The following is a 20,184-nucleotide window of genomic DNA, read 5'->3' as shown; positions in this document are numbered from 1 at the left end:
TCTTCCCGCTTACATAAACTACGTCAACTCATCGTAGAAGGATTTCCATGCCGATGACAATCCGTCAGCATCCCTATGATTAATACAGTTTGTGTGCAAGTGCGCTTTGTGAATTTCTAGTTTTTCCAGATGTTTTATGGCCTGCCTGGATCTTGTAGCTTTAATGATCAACGCCCGATCCCAAAAGACCTCAATATTCTGTTGCCTGGCAAAGGCAGCAAGCACCGTAGAGTCTACGTTTTTATTTACCGAGTGCTTATGTTCAGCAATTCTTTTCTTTAAGTTTCTCATGGTTGTGCCTATGTATACCAAATTAGAATTAAATCTACGGTCTTTTAATGGTATTGAGTATACCCCTGCCATCGTGTTGCGTTCGTAACTGCCTTTATCGTTCCTTAAGAGCCTGTATACGGTGGGATTACACTTGTAAACTATCTGTATGTTCTTATCTGTGGTAATTTTTTTAACCATTCCTTTGAGGAACGGTATGTAATTAAGCACGACTCTTTCTTTACGCTGATTCCCTCCCTGAGAGGGGTGGCGCTTCCAACAATTCGCAATGAGAGCATCTATTCTTTCTCTACGGTATCCCTGCTGTATTGCTACTTTTCATATATAATCCAATTCTTTGTATGTGTCACAGATGCTGGTGCAATGAGTGTGTGCCCTCATTATCCATGAACAAAAAATGGCGATTTTTATATACTCAGGGTCTGCGGAGTTCCTAGGAATGACGATAGGAAGATAAGTGGGTTTCCGGTATATGTCTGTTCTGATTTCCCCTTCTTTGCAAGTTATAGATAAAGATATTAAAAAACGATTTGCTGGATTATTTAAAGGTTTTGATTTTATTTATAGTGCAGCTTCCTTTAAATGTTGTGGCAAATATTTCAAATTATTTTATTAAAACCATATTAATATTTACATAAATATACTAGATTTAATTTTAAAAATAATGACATCAAAGAAGATCAATGATTTTCCAAACTTCAAACTCACTAGAGATGTTTAATTTCATATAAGTTTAACCTGACACAGTCCCTTGAATGTGGCAAAAAATGTTTGTTTATTAAACAGAAACTGCTGGAAGATATGAGAATGGTGTGAATTTTCATTATTATATAATAGTTCCAGCAGATTCAATAAAATTAAATGCTTTCATTAGTGTTCAAATTATTGGATGCCAGGTGTCTGATCTTTAAAATCAAGTTAGCAATGACACAAATATCAATAAATACTGCTCTGAAATATGTCTAAAGAAATCATTTAACAGAAGATAAGAAAATTAAAATCTTAACAAAATTTCTCAAAACAAATGATAGGAAACCTACTAAACAATAAATTAAAAAATTTAAAGAGCAGAATAACAAGAAAAAGAGTATCCTGTATAAAGGTATATATAGAGCATGTATAACTGCAGGAAATAACAGAAAATTGAATCAGTCACATTTGGAATTTGATCCATCAGTTTCATAATTTATAAACAGAAAAGCATTGTACAGTACTTGCAAATACACAATCATTCTACATTTTTCATAGTTAGCCACAGACAACTTGAGGAAAGTAAATCTTTGAACTTCAAAACAATTTCTCAACATCAACAGATGTGAGAGGAGCATATTTTGGTTTTCTTTAGTGAAAAGTAATCAGGAATTATATATTTTGAATAGCCAGATTTTTGCTCTAGGAGTATTCAAGTTTCTCTAAATCAAATCCATCCAAATGATTTTTGTCACATTTAAAAATATCTCACTGCTTCTCAGTGAATTGACTGTTTTCCTCAAGTTTAGAAACTAACTGCATAGGAATTTGTATAAACGAACAGTGTAGAGTTCCTTTAATATGGCTTCTTGTTTCAACAGACTTTCAAGTTTCATTGCTGCCACTGAAGACCTTTCATCCAGTTTATCAACGAATGTTCTATGGATGAGAAATTTTTGGCTAAAAAACAGGCTACTTTAATCAACTTGCCCCATCTGGTTATTATAGTGTCTTTTGGGAGTGGCAAGCCAGTTATCTTTCTATATATGAGTGTATATTTTTAGGACATTTAATCAAAGCTTTTTTCATTTCTGAAATGAAATTGTTTGCCCTAGAAAAGGCTACCCTAATTTCTGCTAAGGCAAAGTGTAAAACAAGTGATATATCTCAGATTCAGATACATCAACTATATTTCAGCATACATTTAGCATATATGGTGCCCGGTCTGTTTCAAGTAATAGAAGTTTTTCAAATAGAATGAGAGAATTCCTCAATTTGGCACACACATCATTGAAGCCTGCATAATAGTTCTGGAATTTGTCTTTTCTAGTTTGTAAACACTTAACAGCATAGGCTATATTGATTTTCCTGTTAACAGACTGATGAGAATGTTCAGCATATACTTTTTTAACACATCTGTTGTTTCATCTAGAATAAAAAACTGGGTTGTTTCCTATCATTTCCTGTATTTTTTTGAAATGTACTTCAGCTTCATATATAGATTTAGCATGCTTCTTAACATGATGTCTACCATCTGCTTGGGAACAGGTGGCAATGTGTCAGCAATAATAATAAGCAATTGACCAAATTTCCCATTGTGACAGTTTGGCAGACAGGTTCACTTGGAAGGTATTCCCAGACCTTTGGGCCAGTAAACACTTGCCAATTAAAGTGAGCATTGCACAAGGGGATTAGTAAACATTGTGGTCAAGAGAAGATTTATTTCTTATTCTGAGCTGTATTTAGCTATTCAGAGATTGTGAAACTCTACACCATGAGATGTAAAAGAGTGCTCCTGGTGAACAGCAGCCTACTAATCTTTTGACATCACTATCATTGCAAGGTTAGAGCATCCTACTTTTGCTCTACAATTCAATTTGAACCTAAAGAACTTGTCTTCCTTGTGAAAGGGGAGAGTAATTATTCTGTCTTAAACCTTACAAAGATTCAATATCTGCACTCTTATACAGACCAATCTCATATCAGTTTATTGCAAATTGTTTGAGCAGATGCTTCTTAACAGGATTGATTGCATTTGCTTAACTTGTTATTTTCTCAGAGCACCACTATACTTTCTTCCTATGTCAAGAAGCAAATATCACCATAATAAATATCCATTAGCAAACTGAAATGGTTCAAGCCCTAAAGCATTAGACTTTTTTATTGGATCTTGATTTTGTTTACAACAGTGGTTCCCAATTAGTTTTTCCTGCGTACCACTTCAAGAAAGAGCTCAAACTCATATTAATCCATACTAATATTCAGAAATACTCAGAAATTCATATTAATCCATACTAATATTATGAATTCAAAGGTAATTCTGTTTGTCTGTCTGTCACCTTTTCACATTGAAACCGCTGAACAGGTTTTAATAAAATTTGGCATGGAGATAGCTTACATGTTGAGATGGACATAGGCTATATTTTATTGCGAGAAAATATCTTACTCTCACGAGAAAATTCAATATAATGTGGGCGAAGCTGTGGGTAGACAGCAAGTGATAAATAGAATAAGTTTTTTTTTACATTTATTACCTTTAAAATACAATTCTAATAATAATGAAAATAACATAAAGTTATTTAATTTTAATGTGACAAATATGTACGATTTTCTTTGCACAACTTTGTAAAATCTGGTTGCTTTTTGGTCAGCTTCAGTCTCAAGTCATCTTCGTGTTGAAGTCGGTGACGATGTTTAGTTTTCATGTTTGTCATGGCCGAAAATCCACTCTTGCAGAGGTATGTTGTGCAAAATGATAGAAAATATTTTATTGCCACTTCGTTGACATGATAATAATGATAATTGTACAATTTTTGTTTCTTGCGCAAGAATTTCATTTAGATATTGTCACAAATGCATTTTTTTGATGAAATTTCAAGAATATTTTTAGTTATAAATAAATGAATTTGTGCATTCGGCATTGTGTTGTAAACTGCTGAATTTTTGATGGTCCACCCATTATTTTTTTTATTGCTTCATCTCATGCATTTAACTTTTAAATTGACCTATTTTAGATTTCCGCACATACCCCTTCATGCAATTTTGCATACCCCTGGGGGTATGCATATCACTAATTGGGAACCATTGGTGTACAACAATTTACTGTATCAATCATTATTAGCAAAATTGGAATGGGTGGGCTGTAGTGCATGTCTGCTGGCCGGGTCAATGAACTTTCTCTCTGAATGCACTGTTTGTATCTTTTAGGGTTATTTTGGATGCATTAGATCTCTAAAGAAGAGTACATTAGGGAAGCATGTTGGTCATGGTACTGTTTTCTCTGTATACTGCCAACTTGTTGCATCGGCTGACTCCTAGTGTGTTAGAGAAATTGTATTTCAATGATTTCTCCATAACAGTCAAAAGTTCAAATCATTTGCATCTTCTATAGTTAGCACAGCACATTTTGGATCTAGTTTACACTTGAGCAACTTGTGAGGTCACCAAGTTGTGCCTAAAGTCAGAACAGAAGAGAGCTGCTGGTGCATATATGAGTGTGATAGATATTGAGTCAGACTCCACAGTTACAAAGAAAATTATCCCAATTTATTTAGACACCAAATCACACTTACAGATATAATGCTCAGTGTGTAGAACATGACTACAAATTTTCAGTTCCTCCTGCTGAGAGAGAGAGTTCTGATGGAAGGACTTGTCAGTGCCAATCACCCCAGGGTAATGTTGTTAAAAGTCCACAGAGAAGTTGAAATCAGTTCAGCACGCACGTCAAGAGTGAAGTGGAAAAAGCAACCAGTAAGGTCTAGCACTTTCAGAATAATAGTACTCTTTGAACTCCATTGTCCTTGAAACTCAGAGTTTTTATCATCATCTGATCAACCACTTCAATTGGCTATCTTTCCTCATCCCCACTTTCTAATTGGTCATCACTTGTTATTAAGTGTAATGAGATCTGAACCCAAATCATGGGATGAGTCAAAATCAACATTTAATTCGATTCCAACTGAAGATAGTTGATCTTAAGACTTAGATTGCCTGCTTTCTGAGAAAAGGTTTTTTTTCTTCTCTATTAAATTTAATATTTCATTTTATGGACATAAAAATTACAGTTTGCAATATTAACAAATTTAGAGGTTTTTAGATTTTATTGTGGTTCCAGGATATTTTTGGAGTCTCACATACTCATAGTGGGATCATTCTTTCATTCCTGACAAGTTTGCAGCATTGGATCTTTCTCCCAAATGGAATGGAACTCTATTTGCTCTTTCACTTGGGTGATACTGCTTTGCCTCAGGTCATTTCCTAGAAGGTGTCAGGAGTGCTTCTTCATCTAACTTTGACTGGAGTGCTTCTTCATCTAACTTTGATAGACTTCTTCATTAACATTTTCAGCACCTTCAGTTGAAAAGTGGTTAGGTAGTGAGATATTTCAAATACCTCACTTTGTTAAGACGTGACTCCTGTTTGAAGGATCTTCTCTGCCTTACATGAAGGACAATTGTTCCAATGTTATGGTGGGGATACATTAATTTGCAAATATTTTCTCTCACATCTATTGGGCTGTCTTGCAGCACTGCTTAGAGTTACCATGTTTGATACCCACTGTAGTTGTCTTTGCAGTAGCTTGGGTAGAGCCATTCCTAAAGCCCTGGTCACACTATGCGATTTCCAGCCGCGCAGGCGACTGCAACCGCGACGGCTGTTCCCGTTAACTAGTAATCCCCCCTCGAAAACCGGTTCGACTGCAATCGCAACTAGAAACAAAAAGTTTGTTCTACTCGCGACGGTTGCAAACGCGCATCCAATCAACAAACGCCTTTATGCCATGTCATACAGTGACAACATTGAAAATAGTTCATCATCATGGCGGATAGTCAGAGGATTAATACTTTTACAGAATCGAGATTGATCGAGCTTATTCAGGCTCACGAATACCTGTGGGATTTTAATTCTTCGTTTTATCGAAGATTTTATGCTTTCATGTATTTTCGCCAGCTCTATTAAAATAATCGCCTTTTTTCTTTTATTCATTCCAGAAAATGAACTGCTTGCTATTTTAATAAGAAAAGTGGCTAAAATTCCGTAAATACTCTGAAATAGAACGTAAAATATCGGCAAACTCACGAAAGTAGTCAAAAACAAACTACTGTAATTTTATTGGTTTATTACAGGGCCACGTGTTTCCGAGTTGCAACGTCAACGAACAATGTGTGACCACGAGAAGACGCGCGCGACTCGCGCTTGTTGCAGTTGCAGTCGCCTGCGCGGCTAGAAATCGCATAGTGTGACCAGGGCTTAAGGAAAGTGCTTTGGCTGTGCTTTGTTTTCTCCTTTGTCAGATAGCATTGGGAGAATAGACCCCTTAGGTTGAATCACAAGGATTTTTATTGCTGGCACTACTGTTAAGATGCTCAATATCCCATTCTTGACCAGAGGGAGGAAAAGATCATATTCTCTCTCATTTGCTTTGGATGCCATCCACTTGTTTGCCTGATTACATGTGTTTGAATCAAGGATACATGATTATGACAACAGGTTTTCCATTCTGCCCATTCTGGTGAGCTTGTGGCATAAAAAAGCATGTTGCAATGGTCCTTTATCAGGCTTGGGTTCAGACAGTCATAATGGATAGTGATGGATGCATCAAAAACATACTAATGGACCATAACTGGTATTGTGATTCTGTGGTGGAGCTATCTAATGATACATTCAGCAAGAACCATTGAAAATCTTCACACTCAGCTATCTAAGTTGGATAAACCATGGGAATGCCACTAGAAAATGATTTGGGACCCAGACATTGCAGAATTAGAATAAATGTGCAGATTGAGTGTTGTCCATGAACTTGAATGACAATCTGGTGCATCATTACAGTGGAAGACTAGATGCACATGTCTGACAAGCCAGAGCAGCATAATTGGAATTATGTCTTCCTTTTCTTTTTGTTTCATATAGCACTCACCATAAATTCAATGTACTCACAGTTGGAGAATAAGACAAACTAGCCATAATCTCAACTATACGACAATAGCAACAGTGACACAGCAAGCTAGCTTTCATTTTGGTCAATGTACAGCTGTTGAATTGTGATTGATTGATTGGAGTTTTTCTTCTGATAGATTTTTCCCTAATCAGGTTAATTGTTTAAGATTTTGAATAAATGTAATTTTTTTAAAATGTACTAATAATCAAGTTCATTTATGTAATTACTGTATTGAAATTTGTGGCATTTGAGTTTTATAGTAGCATTTATTTGTTGTAAAATATATATATATATATTATTTTTTAGTCAGCAAGTATGGTATTGGCATCTATAAAGATTTTGATATTTTTACAAGGTCAGTACAAGAATTGTTTCTTTGATAATTTGGACCTTGCAATCTCATGCTCAATTTGTTCCTGTGTGTATCTTTCTGAAAAGTATATATTGACAGATATAAACACAAAAATTTACACCTTTCTCTCAATTTCCAGCATTCACTGTTTAAAAAACAAATTTTTTTCGGCCACATTCACAGGCAAGCTGATTCTGTATTGAACTTCAGTAGCAGGTTCAAAGTTTGGAATAATGCTGTTTTCTTTGATGTAATTGTTTTTGAATTAATATAGAATATATTTANTTTTGTTTTACGTAATTTCGAATTCTTCATTCAATTCAAAATGATAACTGAGGATGATCGCTTAAAGCGTTCGAAAGCGTTTTTAAGATACAGTAATACCTCGACTTACGCGAATCCGGAGTTATGCGATTTTCAAATCTCGTAGATTCGTCTTTTGTTTGAGCGCTACGCAACTGTTGATTACTCATTCCCCCCACACTATTGTTCGGCTTACATGTTCAAATAAATTGTACAAAATATGTACAAAATAAATTGTAGCTATGTGTCGCACGGAATTGACACATAGCCACAATTTATTTTGTGTTATTTATTTCTGTGTTTTGTGTTTATTTCTGTGTTATATCTATGGAGAATTGAGAGACTCTATGTGATAATGTCTAGTAACCGTGAACGAATCAAAAGACGAGATAAGATTAACGAGAACATTTATTAGCTTACATACATCCGACTTGGATTTTACACAAATTTCGAAATTATACCCCGACTTACACGAATTTGACTTACGTGGTTATCGCTCGGTCCCACCTATCGCGTAAGTTCGGGGTATTACTGTATTAAAAAACGATTTGCTGGATTGTTTAAAGGTTTTGATTTTATTTAATCTAGATATGTCAAGACCAATCTGTCACTATCGTAAGCCTGCATTGTGGGCTGGTGAATCTACAACAGACTGGATTACAGGTCTTTTTAGTGTCCAAATAGCAGAAAAAGGCCCATGGAAAACAACAAGATAAACGTGTTTTAGGATCAAATTTGTTGAAAGGAACAATATTGCACAGATGTTTTCGGGTGTGTTTATAGACAGACAGTTGTTATCCCCTTTTAGAATGACAAATATGAAATTTTAATTTTATTAAACATATATTCATTTTTACATAAACAAAAACGTTGTAAACAATATATCAGAGTTTGTTAAGATTACAATTTTTAGTAAGAATTGTAATTTTGAATTTTAGAGTTTTTATAATAACCAAAGTTCAATAAATGTTTTAAAAATATGACTGCTGTGTTTGATAAGCCCTAATCTATGTTTGCTTTTTCTTTTCCCATTAATATTATTAATATTTAACATATTTGTTGTTTACATAAACGAAAAAGTAAGAGTTATTTATTAATAATAATAAAATTTTAAATTAAATTAATTATTTATAAATGTAAAACATTGTTTGTTTCTCTTAACATACTGCAGTAAAACATGTTAAGCCAGACTGTAATTCTATCTTCACCCGCAAGACGTCCTCTATCGGGAGATTTGTGCCAGATTCTTTAAATGTCAGACTTCTTTTTTGTCGGAATCAGTTCTGGACATCCTTGTTTTGTTAGATCAATCACTTATAAGTCTGTCTGCATTCCCATTTAAAAACTCTCTCTCAGTTCTTTCTTCTTACACTCGATTGTTTCGAGTAAAGGTCCTCTGACTTTTACGAAGTCCGATACAAACTTCCCGATAAAGGGCATCCCGCAAGCGAAGATGGTATTAAAATGGTTTTATAAAATAAAAAAGGATGCTTTAGAACCAAAATTCAGACATACACGATACCATTTTTACGTACCTCCAACAAATAATTGTCATCATCATCTTTGAGTAAATCAACATCTGAATATTCTTCCATATTTTTATTCAAGTTTTTGCAGTTTGCTTCTAACAAATTCTAAAATACGCAGACAAATTTCGTAATAAATAAACTACGTTACATTGATATTTAAAAAACTACTTTACAATATTCAAGAAATATTTCTTACGCCACTAAATCCATCTTCGAAACAATCTTCATCTAAATATTCTCCTTCCTGTAAGAAAAAATTATATTTCAATATTTTTAATAGTCGTATCCAAGTGTTTAGCTTCATAATAGTTCTTAAACAGTTCAACATTTAGATTTAATGCATAAAGTGAAAGACTTTTTACAGCCTAGTACGTGTTTTCACAAATCTTGGTTGGACTGCAGTAATGCACAGTTGCAAGGACTCTTTGTTAGTATGCAAAGCATACAACTGTTATGTTGGGTTTGGCAAATAAACATTTTCCCCTCTTTTTGGAGAATGACTGTCAATGTGAAAATAACCAAAATATTATCCTTTAAAGAAGGGGAAAGTAAGATGCAAATTTCTCCAGGAGATGTGGCAAATGAAAGAGGAAATATGTCAATTAGAGAAGTGAGGGATGTAAAGTATTGCACAAGTGAGAATGGTCGTCTGAGATGACGTAAACTGTTGACAAAAAGAAAGGAAGGAAACTAAACAGCAGAAGGAAAAGCCCGAAGAAGATAGTATGAGAGAAAAACTGTATTTTATGACTGGGTGTCTGTTACGAGGACTATGATGATTTATCTGCTAGAAGAACCACATCAGGCAATTGCATAAGCCTTTAGGACGGTACATTCAAAGGGAAGAAGGACTAGGTCTAGGTAATGGCTCCATGTGTCGTCAAGGGATCTTTCCACTGCTATTCCTTAAATGGTTGTTGTGTTGCTAAGCGTACCCTTTGTGCTCTGCCCACTGCAGGAACAATTCATTAATATCTCCACCCATCTATCACATGTTGCGATAAAAACTCATTATTTCGAAGCTCAGAGGACCAGAAAACACAACTTTTAATTATTCAAACTTTTTCAGAATCAAATTTTTTTGTAAATCTCAAATAAAATTATGACAATGTTATGTAATTTCACCAGTTCTGTTACTAATGCATTAAGTTATTACTTAGTAAATGAAGCTCTTCTGGAAAGCTGTCTGTCAACATGTACTTAATGAAAAGCATAACCAAATTACATTCAAACCAAGACCTGAAAATGACATACAAAAGAAGCTTAAATGCTTCAATAAGAATTACCAATGAAGTTTGTCTAGAAAACCAATGGATAGTTCTACGAAGAATTTATGGTCTTAAGTTCGAGATTATGAAAATTGTGTGATCTGACAAAAACAATCTGTATTAATGGCTAAAGCTATAAGTACACATTATACAAATGCCAAACAGACTTCTTTTATAAAAATAAAAAATTCGCTCTTCATCGGAAACACTGAATGATGTCTTATGACTTTGAAAGGACATCCAATAAATCAACAATGTAAGTTATAATTGGTAAAACAAAACTGAAAATGTCACTTGGACGTGGAAACTTTCCTTACAAACACATAATATAATGGGAGACCTCGAATTAAATGATATTTTTGCAAGTTACCGGACCAGAGGACGACTTCGAATTTCAATGTACGCATATTTCAAATTATCCAAACTAAAATATATGCAAAATCCTATTCTTTTGGCCAAGGGCTAGACTTAAATTCAAATTATCCAATATCAAAAAACAGGGTTTTATTGTATACAAAACTAAGATGATCCAAAGTTTGTCTCAGACTACCGATATAATTTCTTTAAATATTACAAAGCCCCATTTAGGTAAGATGCAGCTTCCAGCAAAATTTCATGAAACAACCGGTAATTAATATAAAAATGTCCAGTGTTTGATTTAAAATTCCCACGTCTTAAAAATGGCCATATATTTGATGCCGCAGGAAACCTATCTCTATCTGGCAACATTGAACTCAACTGGCAGCAGCAGTGCACCGATGCGACGAACATGAATTGTGGGGTGTTGGGATAGAATCGTCTGGACGTACGATGGTTTTCAAACAACCGCTGCTTGTTTGAAAACCATCGTACGATCAGCGGACGTCCGATAGTGCTACTAAGTGTTGATTGGTGGATCAGCGTTTTCTTCAATCCTTATAAAAGGATTGAATTTAGGCAGTAAAAATGGTAAAAATGTTATTTTTTTTTAAAAATTGCTTAAAAATTAAGGTGCGTCTTATAGTCCGTAAAATATGGTATGTGTATTTTATAAAATGTGGAAGGCACAAAAATAATCCAAACACCCGCACAAAATTATTCTATATTTTTATTAATCTGTTCATTCATTGAGGAATGAATATCGTCAAATTCTGTAGATATTCAAGTACTCGACAATAGTGCAATTTGTAAAAACATAGTTTAGATCAGTGTTTCTTAACCTCTAACGAATCGTCGCCCCCTTCAATAAAACTGTTACGTAGTATCGCCCCTTCACTTCAAAATTCCGATGCCAAGGGCCAAGGCGTACTGCATTGAATAGACTAGTGACTAGTATAATGTTATTTGCTTAATTATTACACGATATAATGAATAAAATATTTAATTATTTTTAATATAATGTGTTACTATATCACCCATAAAATTGTTTTTTACTCCCAAAATATAAATTGTTACTAATCGCCCCCTCAACATGGAAAAACACCCCCCATTGAGAAACACTGGTTTAGATCCATCCTTGAGTCAATGTACTAACAACTGTATTTGGTCAACAGCCAGATAGCCAAGATAGTAATTAAAGATGTCAGTGTGCCATTCCTGCAGACAGGAATTTAAGACTATGTTGAATTGAATAGTAACCTTTGTAGAGATTATAGGACAGAAGATAAAATGCTGTGTTCATTAAAAAGTTGAAAGGTACATGAGTTATGATTAATCTTGTTCTATTTTATTGGCAAAGTTATCGTCACAAATTGAACATAAGAAACAATATTTCTAATGCTTTCTAGCTCATTTTTAAGGATGTGAATATAAAATAACTCTTCCAATTGAACAAAATTCTGACCGTCATAACCTGATAACATGTGTTTTAATTATGCATAAGTTCCAGCATGACGATGACAATCAATCAATTAATAAACTTATTTTCCCTCTTTATCTACTAATAAAAATGTTAGTTTTATAATGGAAGAATGATTATCGACCCACAGTCTTTGTTAATTAAACAATTATCTGAGGAACTTCTAGCTTCGGTTTTTAACCCAATCCGAATCGAAGAAAAAGTCTCGAGCCAAGAGAAACCCCGAAACCATTTGTTGCTGCCTAATTTAAGATTTTTTTAATGGCGTTATTATACATTTTTAAACCAAAATTCAAATATTTTATTGAGATTTGTTATGTAAGAAGCCTAAATATTTAAATGTTTGTTGTAAAGGTGAAAATTTGTTATAATTCTCACAGGAAACAATGCAAACAGTGAATGCCTGGCATGTAAAAGACTTCCATTCTCTAGAATTGTACTATGTTAAACTAAGAACATTTAGAGGAAGAAATTAAAAAATGTTTAACTTTTTTTAATGACTTGTTATCTTATTCAGACTATTTTTATTTATTTATATTTCTTCATATCTCTTTGTTTCCGTTCTTGCCATTACGTAAACTCAGCTTTTCAATTGACAGTTCTTCATTTATCTCAATACGTGTTTGAGTGCCTGTGCCATTTCCACATGTTTTGTTATGGCAGATTCTATAAATTACTAATCATATTGTAACTATATTATATGCAAATAGCGATAAATAATAATCTACACGAATTAAATATTTATTGTTTTGAGTGATTCTTTAGTCTCTTGCCCTTTCTGGATTGAAAAATTGCACAATTTTCAATATGATCTTCGAGTTATCAATTGCTGCATGTTATTTTAAGCAATGTAAGCACATGCCACATATAATACATGGCCGTAACCAGACTCTTAACACTTGGTTTACTGAAGTAATGCCATATCTTTGTTTAGGTTGGGGTCATTTTGATCCCACATATACATTTACTTAAATATGCATGCAAGTATTATAAGTAAAAATAATTTACTAGTTTGATAAGTCCGTGTGAAAGTTTCTTCTTCCGAGCATCATTTGCATTGCCTACTTTCCGAGTAGTTCTTTGCAAAGTCACAATATGAAGTTTTGATGGCTGATGTTTGCAGAAGCTACTTCCATATACGAAATATCCAGGAGTATATTGCCGCCACATCCAACCCATTGAAGAACTTGCAAGTACTTGCAAGCCATTTGGTCAAATAAGTCAATGTCAAATTTTATAAAGTGTAGAATGAGACCGTCTTGTCTTGTCAATTGAAAGACACAGACAGTGCAGCAACCAATGTGACTACAAGTGTACAGATATCAGTTCTTTCTCTTTTGCATTATTTCCATCATCTAAATCATCCAGCTCTCCAACTGGACGATTTACATGGGTCAGGAAACTGGTGACCAGCCATGTCAGCAGCAGTAGAAAGATAAGTCATATCTCCGACTGGCTCCAAGTCATTAATTACTCAATCCGGACTTTTCTTGGGTACTCATTCCCACTGTTTTTGGATATGGCGACACCATTTCCCCAATACTTTTTTGGACAAATCACAGATATGCAAAGTATCTTAAGCTTTACTCAAAGAGGTATGTTTTTTCAATGCTTCACAATCGACTGGAATGTTACCACCAAATAGAAGCTCCCTCTAACTAGAGAAAAGTTTTGAAAGCCATACATCACTCATTAATGAAAAATGACAAAATACAGGTACGAGGCAAAAAGTGAACAGGGCATTGGTGATTTGCAGTTCATCTCGGACTGTTTAAGTGGTCCACAGATTGAATAAGTTTGAGAATCGCTGCTCTAGCAGATATACGAGAATGACTTGTAGACGTAGGCTTAGTCGCAATATGAACTTAAGGTTCCAAGTGTACTTTTGTTCATATATATACTGTATAAGAATTATATTATGTTATGAATACCGTGCAGTTAAATACATACATAGTAACACGATAACAGTTCATCTAGTAGTAAATCACTTAGTTTACTGAGAGATTAAATTAATTTTTATATAGTAATTCACTTGAATTTTAAAATATTTTGGCCCATAGTTTGTTTGAAAAATTATTAACAAATGATGATAAATACAAGTACACAACAAAATTAAATATTAAATAAAATACTACATTTTATTGAATGTAATACAAACTTCAACTTTCATACTTTAACAAATTATGCAACTCAAAGCTTTGTAATTTGCGGCAAGATTGTCGAAGCAATGTTTTCTGACGACCGGTTGGCAATTACCGTCCACAATTTATGGGTAAAGACACTGTATTAAATTATATTTAAATATTTAATATAACGGCTTTTTGTTTGTTTAAACAGTCAAATATTATAGTTAGAAGTTGATGCCAAAGTCAATTCTGGTTTCCAACATGAGATGCCTACAGATTAAAGCCACGTGAAGTGTTTCTGCCCATTACAGGTGGGCGTAATGGCAACTAGCTCGACCAATATGGACGAGGAGTGAGAAATGACACCCTAATTTATAATATATGCAATAAATTTTTGGTTTTAGATCAAATTCCACATGGAAGGCCGATGGTCTCATCTTGACTAATATGACTTTTCTAAGAAAAACAAGAGTTTATCAATTTACCAGCCTACGTCGATATGAGTTAACGTGTTCTTTTGATTCTGCTTTTTCTCACTGCCATAATGAGTTTTTAAATTATTTTTAGAACATGAATTAGAATTTGAAACAATGTTCTGGCAGTCACTTTTATTCTTTCTCTTTTGAGGTATCTTTTGATGTTTGCAAGACTTTGTTTGAGAGGTTGATTTTGATGCCAGAACCGAAGCATTAGGCGGATAGACGTCGTACTTATATAAAGGAAGTTCTCCGTGTAAATACGAAAAACGGAAGTCCAAAGAACTGGAGGAAGTTGCATTTCCTGACCTTTTCTGTTTCGAAGATTTCTTGGTTTTAGACTTAACAGATGTTACCGTTCTTCCCGTTAACTTTTCCATTAAAGGTTCTGAAGTTTCTGATCTAGATTTAGTACATGTTAATGAACTAGAAGAATGAGATTCCCAATGAAGAATTTCTGATTCTAAATCAGATAAGTAACCACCTTTAATTAAATTATTGGTAGACTTCAAATTTTCGGTACCATTAACTTGTTTTGAATGTTTAAAGCATTCAGAATCTTCTTCTGTAGCACAAGCCGTTGCGGAGGACGTGGAAAAGTACAAAGGAGAGATGAGTGTCATATTCTGAACACAATTTTGCGAAAGATATTTAGATTCTAGTTCTTCCTCGGAAGAAGATAGACTGTTAAATTTATTATCGTAGAAGATATTAATTTTCTCTAATGCATCCTCTATAGAAGTTTCCAATTCAGATTCAGACGAAGAATCTGTTGTTTCTGTCGAATTGTCTTTTGGCGTTTTCGTATTTTTCAATTTGGACTTCGACGCAATTACCGGAAAAGGCAATCGAGATTCCTGAAGAAAAAATAATATTCGTATTGAACATGATAGTTTCACGTTAATGACAGCCAATTTGTAAGCGGTAATAAAATGTTTATATACTAAAAATATTCAAAATAAATCTTAAAAAATGGATAATGAAATAACAAAATGGAAAATATAACAAACAACATTTTGTGTTTACATTGTCTTTGAAACACTCAGAATGCTTACGATGCGTTTTAAATGTTTAAAAGTGCTGCCCTACGTTTGATTTTGTTCTCATTTGAACGTATTTACTTTTGCGGTTACAAATCTGAATACGAGACAAATTTGGTGTCAAAAATACAAGATTTAATCTAAGTGAAGCATTGACATGCCAAACCTTTTAGCACTTCATGTAGCTTTTAAATGAACTTTGATCAACGTATGTAGTGAATGTATGTAGAAGAGTAAAATTCAGATTTCTGTATGGAAAATATCCACTTGAACTTAAAATTATTGTTTAGAGCTATACAGGGTAACATATCTATGAACAAAAGGAATTTATCTGTTATGTAACGTGCATATGATTTTATATTTATTTAAATGAATATATACATATATGATAACATTAACTAAGAGCTTTATTCTTCTAATAACTCTTCAAAAATATGACATTCCTAAGATATACAGTGTATTCCAAAAAAGATATACAACCATATTAAATTGATGAAATTATGTTAATTATTATCCAACAAGTATGCAACACATACCAATCGATAGACTAACCATTAGAGTTTCACATCCCTTCTGCATTCAAACATGTTATTTCTATAGTCTCTAGGAAGAGCCGTAGTCAAAAATGATGACTCCACAACAGAGAAAGATAAGCTGGAATCAATCATCAATGTGCAACATGAGTGTCGCAGACAATTTCAAAGTGATCCACCATGTAAGACAAACATACTTTGATATCAACAGTATATAAAAGATGAAACATTCACTTTTATTTTCATTGTCTTCTGATGTTCTGGATCAGAGTGGACTTTGCCCATTCCAAACATCCTTTCTCCTGGAATTGTCAATACCATCAAACAATGTGTTACACTTTGAAATTGTCTGAGAAACTCATATTGCACAGTGACGAATGATTTTGACTTTGCTAACTGTAAAACACAAAACACCTCTGCTGTTGTGGAGTCACCATTTTAGTTTACAGCACCTCCTACAGGTAGTGGAACAATGAGACGTTTCAATGCAGATAGATGAAACTTGGACATTTACTCTATTAATTGGTTTATGTTGCATACTTTTCAAGTAATAATTAATGTAATTATAGTAATTTAAAATGGTAGTAATAATTAAAACTGTTTAAATTATGATTATTAACAATCTAGTATTAATATAGTCTAATGTTTAATTTTGTTTGCTAAAGAATAAAGTCATTTCACAGTCAAAATAATAAGCAAAATTAAACTAATGTACTCGTTGCGACATATGACACAAAAAAGACAAAACTGTGGTAAGAATTAACAACAATGTGGACTATCAGAACTTTTTAAAGGTCTTTTTCGGCACGTGGAAAAATTTTAGAATAAGAAATGCTGTTCGGAATTATATTTGTGATAAATTAACTCTGTGTTAATGTACCATCGGCAATAATGGCAATCAGAAGTAGACTACAGATCTGCTCAGACTGCTGTCAAAATTTTACTATTGAAATTACTATGTTTAGCTTATTTAACCCTTAACTATGATCGCTCTTTATCTGTTATACTTATGTCACCGAACAGTCTCGCAGACTGATCATCATTTTATAATAAATATGGCAAACAAGTGGTTATTCTTGGGACCGAGGTCTCAGCTGTATAATGGACAGGAAAGAACATCAAACTCAATCTTTTCAACCGTTTGCACAGTTCTGGATATGGTATGAGAATGTTCATTGTCACGAAGCAATAAACTTTTCTCTGAAACATGCAGCTGCTTCCATACTGTTCCAACATTCTTTGGTGCATTTCAATAGGTTTCATGCTCTCCACCCTCAAAAAGCAGATTGTAAGGAACCAAGTCTGAGCATTAATTTTATTTACTTTTATTTTTGCTTTTTATTATATTTTGTTTGGGGCTTATGTTTTGTTAGGACGAAGGTTTCCTCACCATTCACCTTAGAAACTTAAAAATAGAAGAGAAACCAACTCACCGACGAGAGAAAAGCGCCATAGAAAAAAAACTCACGCACACTTGAGATCCCAAGCGGAAAAAAGCAAGTCCACACCGAGAAAAAGGGGAGAAGACCCCACAAGCACAACTTAAATTCGCTACACCTTAAAAGAATAAAACATCCCGAAAATTGTCAAAAAGAATAATGTAAAAGGTTAGCGAGTATTGTCGGAAAATAGGCTGCCAAACAAATAGAAAAGTTTATTGTTAGCGAATAAGTATGTAAATGAGGGGAGTGATCTCAGTCAGAATTGTGACGTCACCTCACATTATAAAAACCGAACGTCAAGTGAAGACGGACAAGGTGAACTCCAGTTAGCAACAAGCTTGGTGAGCTTCGTAGCAGTAAACGAGTGAGGTGACGATTAGGATCTTTAATTCATAAGAATTATTGTATATAAGTTAAGTCTTTGAATTTTGTCGAATTCCAAAGGGGAATAGATTTAAGTTAGAAACTAGATTGATTTGAGTTTTGTCGGGTTGATTCTTATTGATTTTCATTGAATAAATTGTTGTTTGATTTTTACTAAATTTTGTATATAGTTTATTATTAGAAGTATTTATTAAATATTTGATTTTGTTATTGACAAACTTGGTCATTATTTAATTTTGGTGCACGCTAAAAGTCCAGGCCTGGCACACTAACGCGAATCCGCGTAAAGTACCCGTTAGGGAACGGCTATTTCCGGCACACAGTCGTGTCGATAATCGTTGGAAAAGTCGGAAAAATAATATAGTACTTTACAAGATTACAAAACTCTTCCTAAAACATGCATTGATGATTGTAGCATCCATTTTTTCAAGGAAACAGTTGAAATGACAATGATGCTATTGCATGACCAACGCCTTAATGGATTTGCCTGACATGTTCATATGTTCACCGAATGGTGTCAACAAATGTAAAAATTTTCATATCTATACAATTGAAAGTTAAGACATATTCTGTAAAATTTATATGTGTTCTATATAAATTGCAGAAAAAAGTATTTGGCTTGATCAAAATCAAAACTGTGCAAGTCAAAGGACTGATGTATATCAGTGACTACCAGACTTTTCTCCCACAACTCCATTTGATCATTAACTTTTGTAACCCCGACATTAAATCTATACTTAATTTATTCATTTATTTTTCCTAAACAGCAATATGCATTATAAGTTTAATTATTCTCATTGTGAACTAAAACATATTTTACAAAAACTTGTCACTTATTATTAACTGTATCTTTCAGCTGTAAATTAGATTATATTGAATGAAAAATTTTAAAATATTTACCAGCATTTTATGTTGGGATTTTGTTGGTTGTGTTAGATATTAGATCTGCCATAAACTACAGCTTTGCGAGAGCAAAACACTAGCAAATGTGTGCTAGCACACCTAATGACATCAAACGCCTCACCCCTTTCTTTGTAACCGCTTGGTTATCCCTTTGCTAGCACAGTGATATAAGCGTACACTTGCTGTTGACAGAATTCAATAGACAGAGCAGTCATGCTAGCAAGAGAGAGCAGGAAACACACCCAATGTCATTTTACAGCCAAGAACTGAACAAAGCACATGCCGACTGTGTTGGAACAAACCTAATATTTGAAAATACTTGCAAATATTTTTATACATTTATTTTGTTTCATCACAATTTCTACAAAAACCAAACAAATAAATAATTAATCCAAACCATGAATTTAAAACCCAGCTTGTCCGGGTGTGGTGCAACACTACTCGCTAATCTCCCATGATGAAGAACTTTTACGCAAGCAAACACTGTGTAGATTGCGGCTGCTTCATGCCCGCGTAGCTTACCTAACAAAAATGGCTCATAGTCTTGGGGGAAAGAAGTCAAGCTTTGGAGCGCAACCGAGTGTACTGAGGATGCTCCCACTTCCTCTAGTTTGCAGTGGCTCTTAGAAAACTTATAGTGTATGTAATTATGTTCTTATCAGACAAACATCTTTTGCTTTGGAGAAAAAAACTGTATTCTGAGAGTGAAGATATTTACAAAAGAGAAATAATGAAACAATTCATTTAAATCAGTTCGTTTAATTATGTACAGATGGCATTCCACCAACAAGAAAACTGTTGGTGAAGTTATAAAAAATAAAACTTTATGTGAGTAGAATGTTATTAATCAATTGATACTCTCACTTGAAACAAAATTCATTGCATTAGGTTTGAATTCTTTATTAGAAATCGCTTTTGAAATTTTTAAAATATTCCTAGCAGAGCGACAATGCTTACTAAAAGAATTTAGAATTTATGCAACCCCACTTAGGGTCATAACATGTTTTGGAACCACTGACATATATTACTCAATCATAAAATTGATAACTATGTGTAGAAAAGTGATTAC

General features: G+C 33.7%; 1 protein-coding gene across 1 annotated transcript in view; it reads right to left on the bottom strand.

The window, feature by feature from the left end:
* The window catches only part of LOC111629669 (Werner syndrome ATP-dependent helicase-like), a 51,567-nt gene that overhangs the window by 24,373 nt on the left and 7,010 nt on the right, over positions 1–20,184 (bottom strand). Inside the window, exons 3-4 of the mRNA XM_023373553.1 lie at positions 9,303–9,350; positions 9,113–9,211 (exon numbers count right to left, since the gene is read on the bottom strand). Of these exons, the coding sequence (XP_023229321.1) occupies positions 9,113–9,211; positions 9,303–9,350 (147 nt within the window). The remainder of the gene's footprint in view (positions 1–9,112; positions 9,212–9,302; positions 9,351–20,184) is intronic.

This window comes from Centruroides sculpturatus, unplaced genomic scaffold (assembly GCF_000671375.1).
Source record: "Centruroides sculpturatus isolate CEXI.00-Female unplaced genomic scaffold, Cexi_2.0 scaffold238, whole genome shotgun sequence".
Lineage (NCBI taxonomy): Eukaryota > Metazoa > Arthropoda > Arachnida > Scorpiones > Buthidae > Centruroides > Centruroides sculpturatus.
Note: the sequence above shows the minus strand (reverse complement) of the source record. Positions and strands in the feature narration are given on the sequence as shown.